Source organism: Mytilus galloprovincialis, chromosome 3, assembly GCF_965363235.1.
Source record: "Mytilus galloprovincialis chromosome 3, xbMytGall1.hap1.1, whole genome shotgun sequence".
NCBI classification, from domain to species: domain Eukaryota; kingdom Metazoa; phylum Mollusca; class Bivalvia; order Mytilida; family Mytilidae; genus Mytilus; species Mytilus galloprovincialis.
The window spans coordinates 47589627-47610363 of NC_134840.1; the positions used below are offsets into that span (position 1 = coordinate 47589627).

General features: G+C 31.8%; 1 protein-coding gene across 1 annotated transcript in view; it reads left to right on the forward strand.

Annotated features, from left to right (window-relative positions):
• The window catches only part of LOC143068158 (uncharacterized), a 32732-nt gene extending 12225 nt beyond the window's left edge, over nucleotides 1-20507 (forward strand). The window contains exons 4-11 of the mRNA XM_076241978.1: nucleotides 1590-1892; nucleotides 3679-3760; nucleotides 8677-8768; nucleotides 11186-11248; nucleotides 12230-12256; nucleotides 15602-15727; nucleotides 18754-18816; nucleotides 19415-20507. Coding sequence (XP_076098093.1) covers nucleotides 1590-1892; nucleotides 3679-3760; nucleotides 8677-8768; nucleotides 11186-11248; nucleotides 12230-12256; nucleotides 15602-15727; nucleotides 18754-18816; nucleotides 19415-20346 — 1688 coding nt within the window. The 3' untranslated portion in view covers nucleotides 20347-20507. The remainder of the gene's footprint in view (nucleotides 1-1589; nucleotides 1893-3678; nucleotides 3761-8676; nucleotides 8769-11185; nucleotides 11249-12229; nucleotides 12257-15601; nucleotides 15728-18753; nucleotides 18817-19414) is intronic.
• Nucleotides 20508-20737: the final 230 nt, after the last annotated feature.

Below are 20737 nucleotides of genomic sequence, written 5' to 3' on the forward strand. Positions count from 1 at the left end.
TCGGTATAAGGAAATAATTCGCAAATTTAACTAAACATGCAGACATCTTATACGTTCAGGTATTTCGAATCCAATCTTTTATGGTAATATTCTTTACAAAGCACAAAATGTCAGTATTCACCTCAAAAGCTTACAAAACCTTTAAACAGACTCAGGGATCTCCATGGATGAAAATTGAACGATGGGGGAACTTTAACCATTACAAACCGTGTCTACGCAGTACAGTGTAGCGCGATCGGAAGTATTTTATCCTTCAATACAAGGAATGGTGAACATGCTAATTCATTGCTTATTTAAATTATATTTATTTGAATTTTCATTATAGAATTAGAAGTATCAATATTTTCATCTATTGCCGTTTTTAATCATTCAAATGCCAAGCCTTCATGATCCCCCCTTAGTTGAGAATGACTAAAAGCTGTCATGAAGGTCCTCATGTAGATTTTTTGTATTTTTGGTAATAAGTCTTATTAAGAAGGGATACAGTTACGATACTGTTGTCAGGTCATTAACGATTGCATATTTTGGCTTTAATATTGATTCACTTATAGGGTTTTTCTCTTATTTTTGAGTGTAAATTCACATTGCGATACGACGTGTCACGGTACTTGTCTATCCCAAATTCATGTTTTAGGTTTTGATGTTATATTTGTTATTCTCGTGGAATTTTGTTTGATGCTTGGTCCGTTTCTGTGTGTGTTACATTGTAGTGTTGTGTCGTTGTTCTCCTCTTACATTTAATGCGTTTCCCTCAGTTTAAGTTCGTTACCCTGATTTTGGTTTTGTCCATGGATTTATGAGTTTGAACAGCGGTATACTACTGTTGCCTTTATTTTGCATCGGAACTAAACACATGGTATGACACGGGTTATGTTCTTCTCATATATTTTATGATAGTATGATTCGAAACCCCTAACCGGAGGGATTGTGCATGATATTCATATAATGAAGACATAATCTTTCAATCAGTTTAATTGAGGTCTGGAGCTGGCATGTCAGTTAACTGCTAGTAGCCTGTTGTTATTTATGTATTATTGTCATTTTATTTATTTTCTTTTGTTACATCTTCTGACATCGGACTCGGACTTCTCTTGAACTGAATTTTAATGTGCGTATTGTAATGCGTTTACTTTTCTACATTGGCTAGAGGAAAAGGGGGAGGGTTGAGATCTCATAAACATGTTTAACCCCTTCGCAATTTTGCGCCTGTCCCAAGTCAGGAGCCTCTGGCCTTTGTTAGTCTTGTATGATTTTTAATTTTAGTTTCTTGTGTATAATTCGGAGTTAAGAATGACGTCCATTATCACTGTACATAGTATACATATTTTAAGGGGCCAGCTGAAGGACGCCTATGTGTTCGGGAGTTTCTCGCTACATTGAAGACCCATTTGTGGCCTTCTGCTGTTGTCTGATCTATGGTCGGGTTGTTGTCGCTTTGACACAACCCCCATTTCCTTTCTTTATTTTAGATACTATTTATGTATATTCCTTTTGGTAGACAGAGAAATATTAAAGTAACAGCTGTATCACAAGATATATATGATACAGGAAGATTTTTTTTAAAGTTTCTCAAATTGTTTTAATTTCAGGTTATAAGGCTGTTCATAGCGGTAATATTGATGGATATTTGTGTCCTGCTAACCGATATATGCCTTTCAATTTAAAGTCAAATATGACTAAAGGCTGCATATATGCGAAATCAAAATGCAACGATGAAGGACAGTTGGTATATCACAATAGGTCGTTGGCAGAAGATGTTTCGTGTATGTGTGACTTTTTGAACGGATATGCATTTATCCAAAAGCCGAAAAATGTTTGTTTTTGTGAGCCTTCAATGGAAGACTGCTCTTGTTATAAGAAACAGTGTGACGAAACTGAAATTCTGTCACCAGGTATAATATTGGAAAATTATCCATTTTCAAATTATATTTTATGGATATAGCTACTCTATATAGGTAAAAAATAAAATCACAGAAATACTGAACTCCGAGGAAAATTCAAAGCGGAAAGTCCCTAATCGAATGGCAAACTCAAATGATAAAACACATTAAACGTATGGACAAATACAATGTAAACAGCATAAGTTACCTGCATCGGTCTTAGATGTATAATCAGTATGTTTAACACATCAATGTCAATAGAGTTTATACATACTAAAAAATACACATACAATTCATAACAAAAGACCGTCAGATATGAAAACATTTTGTTAGGTTTCATTTGCGGTTTCCTCAAATTAACTAAAATAAACGGTTGCCATCGCTGAAGGCTTGACCAAAACAAAACATTTGTTTTTCAAGTTATTATTTAGGTTGTTTCTCTGTGAGACTATTTGACTTCTATGTGTAAGAACCATAAGCTTATCAGTTACTTTGTTTGTCGCATCAATACTGATGATCATGAAATAAATTATAACGCGAATATATGTAGGTATCCTTATACTGCACAATATCTTGACTAACATCTCGACAGTGTAGGTCAGTGGAGAAACATTTATTTAAACAATTATTTGAATATGATAACCTTATATAAATCTTAAAGAAATTCATTGCTAATGATCATGAATTAACACCGGATAAAACCCTTTCAATTCTAGCACATAGAAAAAGAAAATTTTGGATAACACAGACACACCCTCCCCTCTGCAAATATCAAATGATTCATTTAAAATCCACTGAAATATCGATCAAAATAATATAATTTAAGGTAATCAATTGCCAAATTTAAAATAAAATAACTATTTCTCAGCTAAATGATGTCTGTTGAATTAATGTAAAGAATTTTAAAGGAGCTATGATAAGCTTGCACCTGACATATAAAAAAAAAGTAAAATCATGTGGCTTTCAAACTTATGTATTCTTTTTTTTAATATATGAACAAGCTTTTATAATCTGGACATTTAAGTGCAAAGTGGTCACTTGTAATATTACTGTAACGTCATTATCATGCCGAAAAAGAAAAAAAAATACTTATTTGACCTGAAGTAGCAATTTGACATGTAGGCTATGATCAAAATCGATATGAGCAACAGCCTTACCAAACCAATGTTTTTTATACACTTGAATCTTTGGTATATAGATTTTGTATCAAAATATATTCTTGAGGAAAGCTGCTGCTCATATCATAATACTCATGGCAAGATCTTAAGAATGGGCTATTTTGGCATTTTTGCAGTTTTTCACCAAATGCGAGAAATTTGAAGCCCTTATTCAAATAAATGTAAGTTTTACTCTAAAGTTTTCAACATAATACCAGCTGATTTTCTAATTTATTGAAAATAGAAATACAGTCTCATCTTTATATAAGAATGGATACAAAATCATATACTTATCCGTCATGGTTACTGTCCATATGATTAAATAGTTTAAAACTTCAATAAAAAACTGCTGTCTTATAATTATATGTAATAAACAACAGAATATTTCCAAGAGATAATATTCTAAACAGAAATTTTATCAAACATCTGTAAAGAAAGTATTGTGTTTTCCTTCAAATTCGACATTACAAATAAAACTTTACAGAAAACGAGTTAAACTTCAAAATCTGCTGTTTCATTTGAAAGAAAAATTTCGAACGCAAAAATCATTGTTTAAATGCATCAAATTAAAACCAATCAAGCTGTACGATATTAATAATTATTGTTATATAATCATTACCTTAAAAAAAATTCTATTTTAGATTATGGTTGTATTACATACAAACTAGTAAAGACGCAGCCTTTGGATTCTCATAAATTTCAATGTCACTCTTGTCAAGACAGGTAATGTTAGATTAAAGGTTCAAATCATCGAATGCTCATTCTAAGCTGTCAACAGCACCAATGTTTTGTATTCTTATTAATTTTATTTTCCGTCTTTTGCTAAAATGAAAAAGCTATCACTAAGAATAGAGAAATATTCTAATCTTTTGAACTTCTTGTATGCAGTGACCAAAAATGTCATTTAAGAACTACATCTGCAAGAAGCTTTTCATTGTGGATTCGTTTCTTGTGGTTGGTACTATTTTTCATGGAATAAGTACAATAGAATTTTCCCGTATACTTGATTTCGTATTTTTAAACAAGTTTGCTATCAAAGTCGACTGAAAATTTGAACTTCGAAGGAAACAATATTTATTCTCAGTCATGGCAATTTATGAGAATTGGTATCCAACTAATGATCATAAATCAACAGTGACTAGAAAAAAACTTTCTTTCAGGTAAGACGTGAAATAGATGATTGAACATGATATATAAGATCACACAAGGTTAATATGTTTTTTTGATAAAAAAAAAGAATTATCCTCACAATGCTTTTATTCCATTTTTGTTGTGTTGAATCTATTCATCCTTGGATATACCAAAAATCTTGTTATAGCACCGATAAGGACATTCTTTTAAAGCTGCATTAACTTTTAAATGTACGGATTTTATCGAGAGCAGTCTTGGTTTTTTTCCAATGCAGTCCAGGTTTCATCGAGTGAATAAACAGAATTTCCATCGCTAAAAAAACGTTTAAAAAACAATACAAGGTATTTCTATTGATTAAATATCAGACGTTCATTTAAACAAATGTTTTATATGAAATAAACCGTTTCAATGTATTTTGGTGTTTGTTTTTGTAGCAGTTCTGTTTTTCTGTTGTTTTCCTCTTATAGTTGATGGGTTTCTCTCAGTTTTGGTTTATGACCCTAATTTGTTTTCGCTTAATCGATTTATGATTATTGAACAGCGATATAATACTGTTGCCTTTATTTATAAACAAAGACATTGGACATCTGGCAAAACCTGAAAAAAATCTTTTCCCACACAATCATTAATATTTTCGATGTGTTGAATGACTATAAGTATATATATATAATTCATTTCTCATTATCCGTAGATTTTCAGTATTGCAATGAGTCGGGGAAATGCAATTACCTATTTTTATGTATGTTATTATGAATACAGTTAAAATAATTAGCGGTTAACCTTTGCCAAATCACCACTTTAGATAAAACTTGTCAATTTGTAAATCAAATAAAAAAATTAAGGTAACGAATTGAATAAAAATATAAGTTCTATTTACTCAAATTCACTAGCTAAATGCAACAAATATAAAAATAAAGAGATGTGCTTTGATTGCCAATCACACTATCCACCAAATTTCAAATACAGTGGATGAAAACAGTTACAGGAAACCGTATGGCCATCAACAATGAGAAAAAACATACCGTATTGTCGACTATAAAAGGCTCCGACATGAAAAATTGGAAAAACATTTTACGAGAAAAAGGTGTACAGAAATGAACGAACGACAACCACTAAACTATAGGCTGACACATACAAATAAATCGGGGTTAAACATGTTTGTTAGCGCTCAACCCTGCCCAACCTGGATAAGTGGTGTAATAGTATAACATAAGAACAAACTATTCATATGATGAAGAACAAACTATTCATATGATGAAGAACAAACTATTCATATGATGAAGACATAACCTTTCAATCAGTTTAATTGAAGTCTGGAGCTTGCATTTCAGTTAACTGCTAGTAGTCTGTTGTTCATCTATTATTGTCATTTTGTTTATTTTCTTTGGTTACATCTTTTGACATCGGACTCGGACTTCTCTTGAACTGAATTTTAATGTGCGTATTGTTATGCGTTTACTTTTCTACATTGGCTAGAGGTAAAGGGTGAGGGTTGAGATCTCACAAACATGTTTAACCCCGCCGCATTTTTGCGCCTGTCCCAAGTCAGGAGCCTCTGGCCTTTGTTAGTCTTGTATTATTTTAAATTTAGTTTCTTGTGTACAATTTGGAGTTTAATATGGCGTTCATTATCACTGAACTAGTATATATATTTGTTTAGGGGCCAGCTGAAGGACGCCTTCGGGTGCGGGAATTTCTCGCTGCCTTGAAGACCTGTTGGTGACCTTTTGCTGTTGTCTGTTCTATGGTCGGGTTGTTGTCGCTTTGATACATTCCCCTTTTCAATTCTCAATTCTATTTTTTTTAAAAAGGTTTATGTCATCAGGTTGATACACATACAAATACATCTAAAACAAACACAAAATGGGCGTCACTACAGACACCAGCATTGCGAACGAGTAAGGATATATAAATACCGTAAGACGGCACCAAAGAAACACCACCGTTTAAAAAGGGATAATTAACAATATGGAAAGAAAAGAAATCCCTTTTGTCGTAATTTCTTTGTAAAATTCTGTTGTAATACTGATATATCTAGATCTAGAAAATAATAAAATGACAAAAATACCGAATTCGAGGAAACCTTAAAACGGAAAGGACTGTCATTGCGTTTCAAATTTGATGTATTTAATTTTGATTCTACTAATATATGTTATGAGTATATACTATGTTTTACTTCTCTTTCATTTGTTTAACTTTTCTGTCAAGTGGATTCATCTTTCAGGTGTATGAGAGATACAAATGTTTTTAGGCTTTCGTTCAACATTGCGGAGTTGTAAATTTCCTATTACATCTATTTTGGTCAGCAGTTCTTGTAATTGTGAAAATCTTCAAGACAAAGTTTTATACAGAAACAATAATTTGGTTTTCTGTCGGTTACTCAAACACAATTTATAGAAACATATTTGTGTTAATGTTGTATTTTTCATGATTTTTTACTGCTATCTCTTTCGTGCACCTTTTAATCCTGGAGTTGAACACTTTGAAATATTTCAATCATACCTATTATTAAAAGTAAAAACCAAAAGGAGGATGACATGAAAAGTATCCAGTGATATCTAATTTATCATATTACTTTAAGGTTATTATGAAATGTTTTCATTTGAAATGAAAATAACATTGAATTGAAAAGGGTTGAGAATTTGACAAACATAGTAATATGTTTTTGTGACTTATTGGGGACATAGTATATTGCCATTCACTAAATTACAGACATAAACTAGAAAGAAGTAAGATTTTTAGACCAAACATGTATTTTATTTCTTATCTAAATTTTCTTTAAAAAATCTTTTGCTAAAGACCACAAACGATTAAAATTTTGCTCTCGAAAAAATTGGACATAGTTAAACACTGAATTTTAAGTAATATAAAAGGAAAATGTTCGTCATTTGTGCACAAAATTTGAATAGTATTCAGAATAAGATAAACAGTCCCAAATAAACTATATCATAACTACGAAAAATCAATAAATCGATCTGATCAAATGGAATATCACACGAAAAAACTGGTCTACACTCTAAAAGTGGACTGATGCACTCAAATAAAAAGATCCGTGTATGATATCTTTCACAAATTGTTTTGGTATATTACAAAACAGATAAAACCATTAAAACAGCAAACACAATGTAACTTAAAATTTATATAAAGAGTTATATTGTTAACTAGTCAACCATTTGAATGAGCTTTTCTCATCACTTTGCCATCGTCATCCGTCGCCCAACGTCGTCGATTATCTGTCGTACACGAGGGCAAAATGCAGATTTTGGCTTTATCTCTGAAGCAAAAGCATTTAGAGCAAATCTGACGGGATGAAAATGTCCATCAAATCAAGGTCTATCTGCCCTGCAATTTTCTGACGTATCAGATATCCCGTTGATGGGTTGCTGCCCCTAAACTGGTTATTTTAAAGAAATATATTGGTTATAATCTTGAATATAGTAAAAGATAGAGATAAACTGTAAACAGCAATAATGTTCAGCAAAGTTAGATCTACAAATAAGGCCAACATGTCTAAAATTATCAATTTACCCCATAAGGAGTTATTGCCATTGAAAGTTAATTTTTCACAATTTTTCAGAAATTTTTGTTATCTTTTTAAAAAATCTTCTATTCTGAAACAACTGGACTAAATCAACCCAAAGTTGGTCTAAATCATCCTTACGGTATCTAGTTTAAAAATATATTAAGGACCCCGCCTATCAACCAAGATGGCCTCCACGGCTAAAAATAAAACATGGGTGTGAAATACAGTTTTGTTGATATCTCTCAAACTAGAGTTTTTAAAGCAAATATAGCGAAATACAAATGTTCATCAGGTCAAGATCTATATGCCCAAAAATTTTCAAACGCATCAGACAACCCGTTGTTGTATTGCTGCCCCATAACTGGTAATTTTAAATACCTTTTGGTTATTATCTTAAATATAAAAATAGATAGAGAAAACTGTACACAGCAAAATTGTTCAGCAAAGTAAGCTCTACAAATAAGGCAACATGATCAAAATTGTCAATTGACCCCTTCAGGAGTTAATGCCAATCAAAGTATATTTTTCACATTTTAACATAAATTTTTGTAATCATTTAAAAACATCTTCTACAAAAATCTTCTCAAACTTAGTCACAATCTTCAATAGGATATATTGATTTAAAAATGTATCCGATGTCCCTGCAATCCAACCAACATGGCCGCCTCGGTTGAAAATAAAAAAAAAATATCGGTTTATTATAAAAGTCTATTGGAAAATTAATAGAAAAAAACCCAATTGCAACTGATCACAACTTGAAAACAGATTGAAATAATGATAAGGGGTCTTCAGTAACTATTGTAAGACTACAATGGGATGAATTGGATTTATATCAACTACTGGGCCATATGAACCAAACTTGGCCATTATTGCGGTATCTAATACTATTTATTCTGAAATTAACCTTAGTTTACATGATTTCCATAACCACAGTAGATACAGGTGAGCGACACAGGCTCTTGAGAACCTTTATATTTTTGCACAGGACTTTGCCGGAGACAAGTGATAGAATGACATCAGTATCGCCTTCTTTGTCAGTTATTAGTTCTACTTGTATTGAGACAGTTCCATGCAATAGTAAGTTATACTTTTAAACATTCTCTTTCTCCCTGCATAAGAACTTGTATATACATCTACTTTAAACATTTTATGATAATACAATTATATATGTTTATGTATTTTACCTTTGATTAAGAGGATGTAAGTAGTTAGCGCATTGGACTACTAATATGGTTACCGTAGCTGATTCTCTCACCATTCGGGGGAGAAAAATTGAGGAACCAAATTTTCGGCTCTCCCTTGACACCGTATATGCGAGTATGGTCAAGAGAAACGATGATAGTCCTTCAAAAGTGGACAATAAATGGCCGACCTGTGTTAAGAGAGAGCAATATCTCTTGCACGTAAATGACACCCTTGTAGATTTCGAAAAAGAGCAGGCTAATGCCGTTACAAGCCAGCACTCGCATTCCCATTATAAATAGATATGTTTAGAACAAAAGAGAATGCTTTATTTAGGGTATGTTTTTTAAAACCTGTAACATTTTTCTTCTTTAATACCGATGTCATGGATATAATGAAGCAAACAAAATTATCGAACTGATTTCATGCATTTGTTTATTATTTCTTATGTTATTTATTGGCGAGACTTAAATAAGGAAACGGACTGAGGAGAAAAAAGTAATATAACAAAAAAAAAACTTACTCCGAGGCATATTTTAGACGGGAAGTTCCTTAGCAAATGGCAAAATCAAAAGCTCAAACGCATCAAACGAGTGGATAACAACTGTCATATTCCTGACTTGTTACAGGAATTTCTTATGATTAGGAAATAGTCAATCGAAACCTGGTTCTAAAACTAGCTAAAATTCCATTATTTTGACAACGATGTTTGAACAAAACAAACAGACATAATAGGTAAAAATGTCAAAAAATATTGGTACAGCAGTGAACAGTGTGTAATAATCTCAATCACTATAAAACAAGCAAATATGTCAATAGAGATGATCAAAAAGGCATATAGGCAAAGCACATTAGCAAAAAAAAAGGACAAGAATACAAAAATTAACCATAGCACAATTACACAATGAGGGAATGTATAAGTACCGTATTAGTATTACAACTCCAACATCTTTATGTATGCACCTAGTCACAAAACTTATCATTAGTCATTTATATGGTATTTTTATTTAAAAAATGCAATGTGTTGGCAAATAATCGTTTATCTCTGATCATAAGCGGGAGGTTTTGCTAGCAATGCAACTATGTTCAATCTTCCATTTCTTCTTGAAATGTCCTATACAAACCAAGACAAGAATATTGCCGTTGTTATGTTCGTTTTTATGTATGTTCGCGTTTGGTTTTGTTGTAGTTCAGTGTTTCGTTCCGTTGTTTTCCTCCTTTATTTTATTTGTTCCCCCGGTTTAATAAAATCAATAACATATGGTATGATTGCCAATGAGTCCAGAAGAGACCAAATGACACAGAAAATTATCAACAATAGGTAACCGTACAGCCTTCAACAATTAGCAAAGTCCATACCGCATAGTCTGTTATAAAAAGCCCCAAAATGACAGATGTAAAACAATTCGAACTTATTTACTTATTCTCCGGGTTATTTTGTTTGCTCAAAATAATTATAACTGTTGAACAACATTGAATTCACAATTTTTTCTAGATTCGAAACAGTAATTGTTTACAGTATCGCATATGGTAAAAACATATAGTTTTCACATACGTATTTCATAATTAATTGCATTTCTTTATTTGTCGTTTATTTTTTGCTACTGTTCCCTTCTTTTTTGCATTTCTTATTGAAGGTCACGACAAATCTTAATTCATGAATACATTATCCGTTTCTAACAACAATATCATATTTGTTTTTTTGCTTTTTTGTTGTTGTGGATTGATATTTCAACTAGCAGTATGTATTCCAGTGAAAACGAATTCCGCATTGCTTCTAATTACCGAATTGTATTAATGGAAATTCCTACTCGGAGACAAACAATTATTTTGAGACGTGTATATCGATGAAGTCAAGTAACACAATAACACACATTTTAGTGAATGCTTGTTTCTCATACAACCACCACGGAAACACGATTACGTCAGTAGAAATATCTCCTCCTTCCGTCGATTGGCATGTTATTATATAAACTTATACAATACACGATTTAATAATTCTATAATAAATACTGTCTAAAAGTGATTGATCATGATATCAAAAGTGTCGCGGCTTGGTTATGAAGATGAATGACTGAAATCGACAATATACAAGTTTTATGATTAACAACATGAACTGATCAGCCGATATGATGTGTAAGTGTCTCAGCTTGCAAAATTTGCTTTATATTGTGTTATATCTCAATATAATCATTCAGTTCACTGTTATATATTTTTAATGCGTCTGGTTCGTTTAATGTTTAAAGATAATTCACATTTTTATATTGACATTCTCTTTTTTTTTGTATGTACTATTCTCCATTTTGTTTTAGTTAGAACGTTAGTAGCACAGTTCATTCTTATTATGATGATGGTACTGATAGCGGTAATTTTATGTAGGTATTTTATTTTTTTGAATAATTTTAAAACTATATAAAGAAATTATAAATAATTCCTGAAAAATTTGTGTAACTTGCTTTTGGCATTAGTATCAGTTCTTGAGAGATTTTGGTTTCCAATCGGTTCATTGATTGATACAATTGAGCGTTAAGCTTTGTCAGGTTTTGTTGACATTCGCTTTTTACCATGAAGTGCAGTATGGTAGTATGGTAGTATGATAGTAAATACTTTTCTTTTCTTATGTAAATGAGATGAATTTACCATAATAGGAACGTAAAACGTGTGCTTATGTTAACTAGAAAACATCAACGCTTCAGGAAAACCACAAGCTTAAATTTAAATGTTTTTTACAGGGATACACTATCACATTAATCACATGATGACTTGCAAATAAACTCATCATAGCATCATAGATACTAGGATTGAAATGTTATATTTGCGTCAGACGCACGTTTTGTCTACAAAAAGACTCATCAGTGACGCTCGAATAAAAAAAGCTGAAAAAAGCCAAAAAATGTTCGAAGTTTAAGATCATTTGGGACCATAAATTCCTAAACGCATTGCCAAATACAGTACTGTAAGGTAATCTATTCCTAAATTCCTAAACGCATTGCCAAATACAGTACTGTAAGGTAATCTATTACTAAGTTCCTGGGGTAGAAAATCCTGAGAAGTCCAAAAAATTTAAGTTTTGTAAACAGTTAATTCACAAATATGACCATATCAAGTATAATTCATGTCAACACAGAAGTGCTGACTACTGGGCTGTTTACATACTTTGTAAAGCTATCGTAAATTAGATAGAGAGGTTTAAAAAGCCGCCAATTTACCCCTATTTTAAAATGCGTTCGATAGTAGATGATGTGTATGAAGGTATTTTTAAACGGTACAAACAATGATATATCAGGTTTTGTTTTAAAACAGAAATGATTCATTTCGTACGTTGCTTATATTTTGAAATGGTGTTTTTTTTTCAGATATAAGTATTATTTTGTTTATAAGTGGTAAGTTTTACTTTTTTATTATTTTTTATTATATGTTTTAAAAAAATACCAACAATCATTTAATTTTGACAACTTCTGCATCATTTATGTTCAAATCCAGATTAAAGTTATACACGATGATATAATATCGTGTAAAAGTAGAAAGTTTAATGTCTGTTGTCTTCCACTGAAAAAAAAAATATATCAACAACCGTTTACTCATTGAAACTAATTTATTATAAAAATAAACAAGTTTTTATTCTAAATTTCCATTCGATCTAGTCGAAGTTGGAGGACATTTCATGCTCTAATGATTTATGAATTTGGGATGCTTATCCAGTATAGAATGAATGATGGAAAATGTTCACGTGAAAACTTTTTAACACCTTTTTTCTTGTTACCTTAAATGATACTGTAGATTCATTAATTGTCGTGAGTACGAATAAAAGAAAACAATAGTTAACCAGTGTTCAATTGAAAAATATCTTGATTCTAGAAGTGACTCAAAATCTATAACTGCATTTTCAAAATGGTCATATCATAAGAGATAATAATAAGATGTAGGAAGATGTAGTACGAGTGCCAATGAGACAACTCTCCATCCAAGTAGCAATGTATAAAAGTAAACCATTATAGGTCAAGGTATGGCCTTTAACATGGAGCGTTGGCTCACACCGAACAGCAAGATAAAAAGGGCCCCAAAAAACCATTCACACGGGAAATCCAACGGTCTAATCTATATAAAAACGAGAAACTCTTATGAACAACATAATCAAACGACAAACATTGAACATCAGATTCCTAAATTAGGACAGGTGCAAACAATTGCAAAGGGATTAAACGTTTTAATGGTAACAAACCTTCTCCCTTTTCTGAAACAATAGTATAACATCACAACATAGAAAGACAAACTATAGAATAACAATAGGAATAACTTAACTCAATAAAAAAACGTAGTAACACAAATTTACACACAATGAACGAATAAATTTGATCTGTGATACAATGTAAATACATAGTTAATAAAAATTAGGGATGAATAAAGTAAAAGTTTAAAACCGCTGTGAATGTTGAACAATTTTAGAAAAACATCAACTACTAAAAAAATCACGTCATATTATACACAATGGATCAAAATAATTTTGTTGTTAAGTATACTTCTTCTTCTGTCTATATAATCTTCCGTTTAAGAATACCAATAAATTTCTTGTATGTCCACAAAACCTATCTAAAGCTTGGCACACATAGTGGGAGGGGGATATCAACAATAAAACTATACAATTAGTGCTCGACAAAACCCTGTTTTCTTCATGAAAATGTACCGAAACAGTATTTAAAGAGAAAGAAAATATTTTGATGTTCATAGTACGAAAAAGTGACAATTTGTAGTAATTCCAAACAATCAAAGCTGGAATATTGACCAGAAACATGCTAACATTAAATAACAAAAAAAGCATTACAAATAGTCTCAACAGGTCAAATTAACAAGAAAGTACGATTTGAGAGTACTCGCTGTTACTGACAACTAGTTAAAGGCCAAAACAATTGATAATAAAAAATAATGCACCAGAGACTGAAATCAACTAAAACAAATCCCAGGGATTTAGTATTTTAACAGTCAAAGAAGACATGACTTGTGCAATAAGCATAAATCAGTTGACTTTTTATAGACGCTCTATAAAACACTTGGTTTGACAACTATGACAAGAACAGCTAAGCAGTAGAGAACAATGAGTTCTTTTCTATAGAGACAAATCAATACAATTACAAAAGGTTGATATTCTAAATAACATAAAGTGTTTGAAACGCTACAGAGATGTATACATATGATAACATGAAATAACTTATTAAAAAATGAATTGAAATAACAACTCGCGAAATCTTTCCCTTGAACAGCTTAGTTGTCAAGAACGCATGTATGTTCATTGTCACCATAGTCTACGATTATATGTGTTCGGTTCAATATTTTACTTTTCAAACCAATTTGAAATAAAAAGTAAAATAACAAAAAATGTTGAACTTCAAGAGAATTAAAATCGGTAAGTCTTTTATGAAATCACGAAATAAAAAGCCCAAACACGTCTTACGCATGGAAAACATCTGTCTTATTCCTGTCTTGGTACAGACATTTCTTTACTTAAAATATGGTCGATTAAACCTGGTTTTATAAATGACTAAATATCTCACTTGTATGACAGTCGCATTGAATGTCATTATATTGTCATACATGTGTGACCAACACAAACAGACATAATTGGTAAAAATGTCAAAACTGGGGAACAGTCAACATTGTGTTATAATCTTGTATAAAAATGGATGATATATTAATGAAACCCAATCAGAAAAGAAGATTATCAATATATCTAAATAAAGGCAGCAAAAGTATATCATTATAATTTTTTTAGATAGTGCAATACTATTATATTTTGGAAGAAGGATAATCATATAATTAATAAAAATTTTGATGGATAGTGAATTATATATGTCCTGTATTAACCTGATGACTTTTACTATAGCATTCAAATTTTAAAGAATTTACTTATAATTTCACAGAAATCGTAAAATGTTGTGTGATAAAAAAAAAAAGTAAAATCACAAAAATACTGAACTAATAGGAAAATTAAAAAAGGAAAGTCTCTAATCAAATGGTAAAATCAAAAGTTCAAACACATCAAACGAATGGATAACAACTTTCATAATCCTGACTTGGAACAGGCATTTTCTTATGTAAAAGAAATTGAAACTGAAATGATAAAAAAATAGATTTAACTATACTACACAAACCAGTAATGCAACGAAATGGTCTATATTTTTAGATGTGCGATTTCCATATAAACATTTTAATTTATTTTTTATTTGTATCTTGAATCTGTCCTACACCATGCAAACATGGTGCTAGATTGAGAATTGTCTGGGTGCATTTTAAACAATTTGTATCTTTTATTTATTTTTGTGACAAAAATTAATAAACTGCATATATTTCAATCAAGAAAGATGTAGAAAGGGGAATGCTTTAATTGAAAACGGGAAAAAGAAATCATCTAGTTATTAAAAATCAAGCTAGATTTGATGGCCTTAAAAAAAGGAACGACAAACTAATCACCCACTTTTTACTCTCATTTTGGATATTCCATTTTATTTTTTGTGTCATCATGTAATCTGCAGTCATTTTTAAAACAACATTTCGACACTTTTGACCAATGTCAAAGATCTTTTCATGTCATTTATATCAATAAAAAATGTCCATTCATATTGGCAATTCTTATCATGGTACAATAAATACAGAATATATTTTTCTTATTCCTATTTGTAATTTGTATAAGATTATAAACAGAGACAACAAGTGTTTTTTAAATTATTTTTAAGGATGTTGGAATGAAGACGAGGGGAATAAGCAGAATTACACTTCGAATAAAATACGTCAAACAGTTGAAACGAACGAGAAAAATAGTACAGAATTAGCGAAAACGCCCGTTGATGATAACTTAACAGGTAATATAATGGTATCATTTTATCGTTAATAAATAGCAAATATGCTTTTGAAATAGAGTGTGAATAAATGTAATAAACAAAAATAACATTTGTGTAGCTGGTTAACTGAATAATATTTTATGGAAATTAATACAATATGAATATACAAAGCATTTCAGGAATATGCTTTATTTAAATGAAACTGGTATTCATTAGTAGGCAATGCTTATAAAGCGACGTAGAATATGGTACTTATTCGGACTTAAAGTTTATTTACTTTTAACTAAAAAGCATTAGAACATAACGAAATTAATTTGATTTGGAGGCTGGCCTATCAATTACAAACCTTGAATCATTACCTTAAAAATATCATTATTGAGCATCAACCTTTATGCAGTTTCGATTTGTCTAAAATCCAAATTTTTGGTTAATACTTTATTTCACATATGTATAGACTTGAGAAATTATTATATATATATATCCATGATTATCACAAAGATGTGAAACCGGTTGGAGATAAAATATAGAGAACAAAAGGACTTTAAAAGCATTTTGAAATTTAATTTTATTTATATAATATATATATATATATCTAAATTTGAGAGATAATGACGTCATTGTTATTAAACCTGCAGACAAAGGGAGTGCAGTTGTCGTCATGGACAAATCTAACTATGTCCAAGAGGCCATTCGCCAATTAGATGATGACCGGTTTTACAAAAAACTTAATTCGGACCCCACTCTCCAATTCAGCGAGGAAATAACAGAATGTTTAAAGGAAATGTGTGACAATAACATCATTGATATAGATACTTTCAAATATTTAAAACCTGAAAATTCAAAACCTGGGTGATTCTACCTGCTCCCTAAAATTCATAAACCTGGTAACCCAGGTAGACCAATCGTCTCAGCTAATGGTCATCCCACCGAAAAAATATCCGAATTCGTTGATTACTATCTTCGACCACATGTAGAAAACTTGCCATCTTTTATCAAAGATTCTACAGATTACTTACTAAAGATGCAGGATTTAAACCCTCTACCTGCCAATACTACTCTTGTCACTATGGATGTCACCTCTCTCTATACGAATATTCCCCATGCGGATGGTATTGAAGCATGTAGAGAAGTTTGGGACTCTCGATCTCTTAAAATTCCACCTACTGATTGCTTAGTTGAAATGCTTACTATGGTCTTGAAAAAGAACAACTTCACATTCCAAGGAGAACACTATTTACAGACAAATGGCACTGCTATGGGTACAAAAATGGCTCCATCTTATGCCAATATATTCATAGGTAAATTTGAAAAGCAACTGCTGGAGTGCTCCATCGAAAAACCGCTTTCCTGGTATCGATTTATTGATGACGTTGACATGAAATGGGACAAGGGAGACCAAAAATTACAAACTTTTATAACAAATGCTAACAATCAACACCCTACCATCAAATTCACCCATGAAACATCTAATTCCACCATAAACTTCCTTGATACATCTAGCACCCTCTCTGTAGGTATAATAAACACAGATATATACTCTAAACCTACAGATACTCATCAATACTTGTCGCCTGAAAGCTGCCATCCTCCACACTGCACGAAGAGCATTCCATACAGCCAAGCTCTCAGAATAAGGCGAATCTGCTCCTCTGAAGACACTGCAAAACAACGTCTGGGGCAGCTCAAAGGACATTTGAAAAGAAGGGGATATAAACACAAAAACATCAAAAATAGTTTTCGAAAAGCGGAATCCATCCCCAGAAGCAGTCTGCTAACTTACAAAGATAAACAGAAAAGTAAAAGAATCCCATGTGTGCTCACCTACCATCCATGCCTGAGAAATAGTTTCAAGACCATTCGTGATCATTGGACAGCAATCGAGAAACATTCGAAGTTATCCAAAATCTTTCCTGAGCCTCCCATGATTGCCTTCAAACAACCTAATAGCCTGAGAAATATACTTGTCCGTGCTGACCTTTCCAAACCTTACCATACTGTAGGTAATTGTCAGCCTTGTGGGGATAAGCGCTGCAAATGTTGCAACCAATTGCAGCATTCATCAACATTTCACAGTAAGACCACAGAAAAGACATACAAGATCTTCTGCAATGTCAACTGCAAAGGCTCAAACGTGATTTACGTTCTTGAGTGTCCTAGATGTGGTCTCCAATATGTTGGTGAATCTATGCAGCCATTTCACAAACGCCTCAATGGCCACAGGAGTGACCTCACAAAAAAACCGTATATTCCTGTCAGCCAACATTTCAGGTTACCAGATCACAATCTGAAAGATTTTGATCACATGAAGATCCTTGTCATCGAACAGGATTGTACATGGCAAAATAGGCAAAGAGAAAATCGGGAGAGGTTTTGGATAAAAACACTGGGTGCCCTCCATCCAGATGGAATCAATAGAAAAAAATAATTAAATTTACAGTCTAGTGTTTTTATTATTATATTCAGGATTTTGGATTAAAATAAATCGACCAAAACTTACCTGTATTATTAGTGATCTATGTTTACACCTTATACATTATATCTCATTATTGTTAAAACTTTTGTCACCGAAGAAGGCCATTTGTTGAGCCGAAATATTTGCAATTATTGTATAATTTATATCATCTGTTCAGTTTTTCCATCTTTGTGCAATGATATTCAACACTTTTTAGTGTTTTGTTTTCCATCTATTTATCGGTATTGTTACACAATCTTTCAGACTCATATATATATATATATATATATTTCTTGTTTCAGCAGGCAACGCTCGTTGCTTTGATGATTTTGGTTAAATCTTGAAATTCGTATATATATATATATCAGATGCATGGATACGAATTTCAAGATTTAACCAAAATCATCAAAGCAACGAGCGTTGCCTGCTGAAACAAGAAATATAGTTAACTCTTCATACGATCAATAGTTATTTCAAAACTACAATAATACAATCATTTCAACAGAGAAAAAAGTTGTCTATACAATATATTTTAAAAAGATTTTTAAATAAAGACGAAGAGAAAAAAAAGGTTAGAACAACTTTTGTCTTTCAGTGGGCGCACGTGAACAAAATACTACAAGAATACTGAAACAGCATATTGAGAATAGCATAAAAGGTAAACTTATAGTACTTCATCGTTAAAAAAGTAGAAAATATTTGCGTTTGATTGTATTACATGTAAAAGTAATGAACAAACATAACAGTAGATTCCTAACTGAACATCGATAGTCTACTGTGTAAACCGACAGTCTTTGAGCATTATAATCAACTAATGTCGAACCGATCCCTGGTATGCATTTTAAAAGATATTGTCTGATACCTCGACAAATTGCGAAGGCGCAAAGTATTAGAATACTTAGAAATGCAACATTAGTGTACAATCATGTAAGCTCTGAAATATATTTATCTCATTGTGAATTTATTGCAAGGTATGTTATAAGTAGTCGTTCAATGAAAAAGAGGGGCGAAAAATACCAGAGTGACATTTAAACTCAAAGATAGAAAACAAACTGACAATGCCATTTCTAAGAAAGAAAAAAAGGCAAACAATAGCACACAAGATATAACATAGAAAACTTAAGACTAAGCAAAAACACGAATTCCAGTAAAATCTGGGGGTGATCTTCGTTGCTCCGGAAGGTAATATGATATAGGCAAACATTACCATTTTCGTTAACAATTTTCATTTAAGGAAAATTTTAATTACATTTTAGTGGCCGATTACTTCATAATTAATTGTGAGCACTACACGATCTTGCAATTTTTTGATGGTGTAAAATTGCAAGGAAAGTTTGAGAGAAAACCAAGAATTTTAGACATGTGTTTCGTTGAAATTCACAATGACATTCATCTTGTATACATAGATGCTGACAATAGAAGTATTGTAGTTCGTGTTTTCGCAATAGATATTGAACCTAGAACTGAAACGTTTACTCATGAACCTAATAGATTGGCTAAAATAGATGATACCACTGTCGGAGTCATTTACAAAAAAGAACTTCATATAGTGATTTTCGACGTTTGCAAAATGGAACGTTTGTTTTCATATTCAATTGCACAAGACAGCATTGTGGAATGTGATGGTGGTATACAGGGGATACTTGCTTTGTCTCGAACTGAATTAATATTGTCAGACAAAATTCATCTTTACCGATGTAAACTGGATGAACCTAAAGAAAAAGCAGAAGTATCTAATTTTGCAGCATCATTTAAAGAAAAATTTGACACAGCCCGTCGACTAACCCATGTCACCGTGTTTAAGGGTGGTTGGCAAAGTGTGATTTTCGTTGCAGATGAAAATGATAAGAAGTTGACTAGCATTGGACAAGAAGAAAATTTTATTGACGATCATACAGGACAAAACCGAGGACTGCAAAACGTTCGCGCAATAGGAGCTACAGAACAAAGAGTGTATGCAGCAACAAGTGCTGGTATATCCGTGTTCCGTCATGAGAAAGGTCTTTTTAAAAAAATCGATGATGCAGATTATAAGATGCTAGTGGACTACGAGAAACATGTGGAACATACAAGAGGATTGTGTATTCATTTGGATAAAGACTATATATACATTGCCTTGTCATGTGTGATAAAACATGACGATGTTGTGCTTGTTTTTAAATTCAAGCCAAATAATACTTTCAAATGAAAACTCAGTACTATTGATCCACGCGGTCGCTCAAATTCGTGCAATGTTAGTCTGTGTTTATCTATTATTTACAATATGCTTTATTTTCCTATTAATTTTTATGCAATCTTGAAGGTCTTAATCCACTGTCCAAGCTATCAGTATACTTTCGTAAAGAAGAAGTATTGTATTTATTTATGCCGTTTACAACTTATTTGTTGTGATGTGTGAAGGAATTCTTGAAATGTCAATAATAACTAGAATTGCCATTGCAAGCAATAGCGGATGTCCCCCTTCCCCAAATTGCCACTAAGCGGCAGCCATTTCAAACTTGTTTAAAAGTAAATGCACAAATATGCATGGCTATTCATCTTTTTGTAAATTTTCAGTATGTTCAGAGCATTTTAAAAAA